Below are 6000 nucleotides of genomic sequence, written 5' to 3'. Positions count from 1 at the left end.
AACTGAGGTTTACAAGATAAAATATACTTTTGGTAATTGTACAAGTCAAGTCACTCACAGTTAATCTATTGAAAACCACACCCTAATGCGAATTAGTGTAAAAGGATGTATTAAAAACAGTTAAAGACCTTCAGAATGAACAGTTAGCAAGATGTTGGGCCACAGCTTTTGTATTATTTTCTACAAATTTCCCACATTGGCATTTTGGACTCCTAGCAGATTTTAAGTCGGATATTTTCTCTCTAGCTCGTATTATGACTGACGGCTCCATTATTATTTGTAAAGACTTACAACGTAATCCGTCAGTTCTTTGTGAAAGTAAACATAAGACCGAAAACATTGGACTGTCAAGCCTGCTGTGAAATGACTTTAGCACTCCCACCTGTGTTTTGTTGACTAATTCACAGATTCATAGGTTGATATTAATAAAATACAAGCACGTCAGACCATAAGGTGATGGACTTGTTTTGTCAAGGCGTTTATTATGTGCATTTTAATACAACAGTTCTCAGAAAGTTACAGCTTACAAACTCTTGGACGTGTACTTTGTCACAATTTACAAGTGTGGAGCTATACAGAAACGGACGAATAAAGGGGGACAGTCACACGCATACTGTGTACCTTCGCCAATATAAATGTCTGTACATAATCAGGCTCACATACACACACAAAAAAAACAAATGTGGACATTAAATCCGTTGTGTACCATAGAATGGTGGGAGGTCGTGACTGGTTTCCTAGCAATCATGGGTCGTCTTCTAATTCCCTACCTCGATTGGCCCTTTCAGTGACTTCAGAGTCCTTTCCATGCATGTGGTATATAAAGAGTGTATCGAGCCTCTCAGGAGTCTGAAAGAGAAGATAAAAAAGGAGAGTGGACCATTTCAGAGCATGATCAAGACGAACCACCCCTCTAACCTACAAATGACAAGCGTGAAATAAGGAACTTAAAGTGAGTGGTCTCTTTTCCAACACTTACACATACACATAGTACTACAGTACAGTGAAAGAATTTAATGAGCTCTGTTCTTGTGTTTCCCTCATGTCCTTAATGATTATTGCATGTGGATTTATATTGAGGTGGGGGTTGGTTATTTACCCCACCTGTGCATTAATCAACCCCACCCCAAGTAAAGTTTACAGTTTGAAACCGACAGAGACAAACTGATGAAATGGTGAAAATAGGATTAAAATGTTGGCGTAATGAGCATTTACTCATTCACGGCCCTCGTGCCGACAAAGCAAACAGATGAGACTGAACCTGGATGAGGTGCTAATGCATTCTAATTGAATCCCACTGCAGATCTTCATGCCAATCTTGAGCAGCGATGGAAAACACCCTTGTGAGAAGCTTCAATTTCCAAAGCGGGCAGAGACAGGTAGGACAGCAGCTTTTATTGTGCCTTGTGCCATTTAATGAAAGCGCATTTCATTAATTTGCTTGTCACTCTGTCACTGTCATTGACAATTGAACAAAGACAACTTTAAGATTTTCCACCGCAGATAATGTTTAAAGTTAGCCTGCTGCGCTAGTGTGTAAATCCATAGCCTAAATGACTGTGTTAGATGATTCCACGACACTGCCAAATCACTTTGGCAAGTGAGATGATTCTTAGGTATGAATGACACTAAAAGCCTCTTTGTGCTCATGCAAATATAAACTCCACTGGACTGATGTCAGAATGGCATCAGACATTTATGCTCTGAAGAAATACAGTACTGACATACAGCTCTGATTTTCAGCCCTATCTGTGCTTTTCAAACTTGTAAGCCAACCCAGCTGGTGTGGCTACAAGTGGCACTCATACCATATTGACTTTACTTGTCCAGACATTTGGCGTCAACTTGTTTTTAGGGTGGACGATTATATTCGTGAACTGGTATCCCAAAATGTTACTAAATTTTTGTGACTATTGGGTTTGTAAATCTGAAGAAAAGATGCCTGCTGACGGTGGCCTTGCATGGTTTTGGATTTGAACTCAGCAAAGCTTTTGAGTTGAAAATAAACAATGGGTGAATCCGACTAGTCATGTAGAAAACACTATTGTGTTTGTCTTAAAAGATCAAATTGAATCAGTGAATCGCTTGACACTCACCATGAATGTGGTGCCGGCCAAAGCGAGGAGGCGCCGTCCCTCCTTCCTCTGTGGATGGGTGCGTTTCTAACAAACACGAGGAATAAAAGAATGAAACTGTACAAGATAAGTGCTCACCAGCAAGAGGCGGCATGAGTAGACCCACACTAAACATGATCCCAGCAAGATGCTTTTTTATCTTGACAATACTTCACTTGTTTTTTTCTTTATCTTTTGACATATCCATCACGTAAAGGTCGAGTCGAGAGGTGACCCTGGATTTACAAGATGAACTTAGGGCTTAGTCCATCTTTAAAAGCGATCCAAGGCATCGCAGGAAGCTACACCTTGCCTAAGCAGTCTTTGCCAAAAATGCAAGCAGAAAGTCCTGTACATACACATTCATGAGCATCACCTTCAATATGAAGGTCTATTATGAAAGATATAATAATATTTAGCAAGAAATAAACATTTACTGTGTATACTCTTGGCACAGGCAAAGCCCCGCCCGTACCCCCGACTCTACAGGTAGTGTTAAAAGCAAGAGTGAGCAATCTTGCTACAGCGATAAAAACAAAGATGAAAAATGTAAGACGCTCAGCATTGTGTGAGCAAAACAACTGTACATCCCTGTATTCTTCTCCCCCTAATTACTCTTACTAGCAATCACTTGCGTATTCTACCACTTACGTATGTATGGCCACGTCAAGGCGTCTTCATTGCACACGTGTTATAAAACAAACAATAGAAATCACAGATCACATTATGTTTCTAAAATAGTCCAGATAACATAGAGGTACAAGATAAGGAATCCCGATTACTGTTGAGGAATTTCCAGTCCTTCACAACAGTTTCCATTGCCTTTTGTCATATGTGGACCCTGAACTCCTCTGTTGATTTTGTAAAATTTGGAATTTTAGACCCTGGTCTCCTGGTGATGATCAGATTAAGACAACAGTCTCGACCCTGGCGTGTTCTGACAGATTGGGGGTCATTCGTGAGCCATTGTTGTTGTTGGTGGTGGTGGTCCTCCGAATGCTGCCCGCTCCGTAGTACGACGCCCCTTGTAGTCATGCTATAGCAGTGGGAGACTGGCTCATCTGTACCCTCATGGACTGGATGTTATTTAGGATCTTCTTTTGGTGGCCGGCTAAGGTTACACCTATTCGCAGTAAGTCCCTATTAACAGAAAATGGGAAAGAGAAAATTCAGACAAATGTTGCCTTGATTTTGTGAATGTAATCTGTTATATGACCGCACCCGTAATTGACTTTAACTGAATGCATAATTTCCTAATTGAAGATCATTGAAATGTCAATCCACTAGAACTTCCAAGTACTTTTGGTTGATGTTACGGAGGTGTACCGAATAATTGATTGACAATTAAGGGATTATCCCATTAATCGACATAATCCCAAATTGAACATTTTAAGACTCTTGACATGCAATATATTCTGAGTTGATTTACTAAAAAAGTTGAATTTCTACTTTGCATTTCCCGTGTATCTCTACATTTTTTTTCAAACATAACTATGTTGACGACTTCTATTTTCATGCATTTTGACAGATTCTTCCAGTATGTCGGGTCCTTGGAGGAGTTCTGAGCTAAAAATAGGCGCACTTGAATTGAGTGAGCATTTCAAGTCCCATATGGCTTTTGAACATGCGCACGTGTGTCCAACTCACTCTGAGGTCATTTGAGCCACCAGCTGCAAGGACGTGAAGCCTGAGTTTAGGAAGTTATCTCTGTATTGGCTCATCTTGATGGCACTGAGCCAGTCTTCTACGGAGCTGAAGGTGTTGAAGTCGGGGGTGGATCTGTCCAACAGTGGCTGAGAAGGCCTACGAAACAACATGCAAAGAAGGTTTGTGATGCTATGGAAATACTACAATATGGCAATGGTGCGGACCACATTGTACATAATACATAAACACAAACAAAAAGTATTCTTTATATTTATGGCATGAGTAACCTGACTTTTCTGGTGTTAATACGTACACTGCAGGGATATTGGCGACAGCTTTGAGGCTGGTGGGGTTACGGATCATCTTGTCCAGGGTGCCGACGATGTCTGTGAAGCGTGGCCGGACATTGCGGTCCTTCTGCCAACAGTCCAGCATGAGCTGGTGCAGGGCACTGGGGCAGTCCATAGGAGGCGGCAGACGGTAATCCTGCTCGATGGCATTAATCACCTAGACAACGTGAAGGAGAATCAGGTTTTATCTGCACTTATATTGAGCTCATTGATGGTTCCATCTCATAAACTTGTACTCCCCTCATGTTTAGCTGTAATGGTACATCCACTCCTCTTATCCTTACAAGTCCATTGACCTGATAAACCCTTTCCTATTATTCAGTGTATAAAAGAGTTTGGCCCGTGACACTTGTAAAGATGAGCCGTACAGAAAATGAATGAATAAAAGAAAAACAGGTTTGTAAACAAAAAAAAATTGAGCATTATTTAATACACAGGCAGCGACACCTGCTTTAAGCCTCCTGCGAAAGCCAGGCATAGAAAACAACAAAAACTGTAAGAATTGGCCACTAATTCAAGATTGGTAATCTCGAAGCCAGTAGATGTAAACATTCAACACACACACACACACACACACGCACACACACAACAAACTATTATAATACAAATCATGGCAAAACTACTTTCATAGCACTATTGTGATCTATACTTTGCACATTTTAAACATGATAATATGCATCTATCTACACATGCTCACATATAAGGAATGATACAGCGTGGATTGATTTTTTAAGTCCTGTTATTTGGATGTAATGCAAAAATGAAGACGAACAGTAGGAAAATACTTGTAATTAATGAATGAATCCTTTTAAAAGGAAATAGCACATTAAAGTGCTCAGCTCAGTTGTTGTAAAACGACATCATTTATGGCTCTTCCATATGAACGTCAGTGATTTACTGCACTGAACATCTTCTGTCTGCTGATATAATTTTCCCATTAAAATACCTCACTATAAGATAATGACTGAGTGTGACATTCAGTATTAAAGATACTATCATGGAAAAACGATGCTGGTTTATACCCCACCGCAGAATTGAGTACAACTTAGAAGAGATTTGAAAAATGATTCTTAGTGTTTGTGTGTGTTTTGAAATCCTATGTATGTGTGCAGAGACCATCCGGACATGCTGAGTGATGCCAGTTGCCACCGCTACAGTGGCCTCAGCACATTGCTGTTTGCTGCTGGCCCACTGAGGCAGCATCTGTTGCATTGGATGGTCCTTGTGGAGCAGCATCCTCTGGGGCCCAATGAGCGCACGGCTTCAATAGCTGAGAGATATCTCTCAGACTTTGGAAATATACTCAAAGCTGGTGCCGCACTATTTTTGTGCGTGGCACCAACCCAAACAGATGTGGAGGACTGCTTTCAAAAACTTCCTGGGAGGTAAGGGGCAGAGTGGAGTGAGTGCGATGTCCTCTTTCTCATCATCAATGTCAAGGGCATTGTCAAAGATGTGAGATGGAGGGTGATGAAATGTGTGATGATAGTATGTTAAGTACATGTGGGATTGTGCTTGACAAGTGCTCATTATTCATTTTCTGTACTGCTTATCACAAGGCTTGCGGGGGTGCTGGGGCCTCTCCCAGCCAGCTAAGGGCAGTAAACGGGGGACACCTCAAATTGATTGACAGCCAATTGCAGGGCACAAGAAGACAAACAACCAGTGTGCTCAAACTCATACCTAGAGACAATTTAGAGGGTTCAACCATCCTAGCACGCATGTTTAAGGGATGTGGGAAGCCACCAGAGCACCCGTAAAAAACCCGCACAGGAAGAACATGCCAACTCCACACAAGAATTTCAGAACCCATGGGGGATTGAACCCTTCGCTCTCAAAACTGTGAAGCAGATGAGTTAACCACTCCACCAGTGTGTGGCTGCCGTTTG

The 6000-nt window shown here is 41.4% G+C and overlaps 1 protein-coding gene across 2 annotated transcripts in view; it reads right to left on the bottom strand.

Moving 5' to 3' along the window:
• Positions 1-454: 454 nt before the first annotated feature.
• LOC144085301 (ephrin type-B receptor 1-B) overlaps positions 455-6000 on the bottom strand; it is a 118530-nt gene continuing 112984 nt past the window's right edge. For both annotated transcript variants that reach the window (XM_077614418.1, XM_077614419.1), the window contains exons 14-17: positions 4075-4268; positions 3762-3917; positions 2097-3254; positions 455-849 (exon numbers count right to left, since the gene is read on the bottom strand). In XM_077614418.1, the coding sequence (XP_077470544.1) occupies positions 3146-3254; positions 3762-3917; positions 4075-4268 (459 nt within the window). In that variant the 3' untranslated portion in view covers positions 455-849; positions 2097-3145. The remainder of the gene's footprint in view (positions 850-2096; positions 3255-3761; positions 3918-4074; positions 4269-6000) is intronic.

The sequence above is a fragment of the Stigmatopora argus genome, chromosome 12 (genome assembly GCF_051989625.1).
Source record: "Stigmatopora argus isolate UIUO_Sarg chromosome 12, RoL_Sarg_1.0, whole genome shotgun sequence".
Classification (NCBI taxonomy): domain Eukaryota; kingdom Metazoa; phylum Chordata; class Actinopteri; order Syngnathiformes; family Syngnathidae; genus Stigmatopora; species Stigmatopora argus.
Note: the sequence above shows the minus strand (reverse complement) of the source record. Positions and strands in the feature narration are given on the sequence as shown.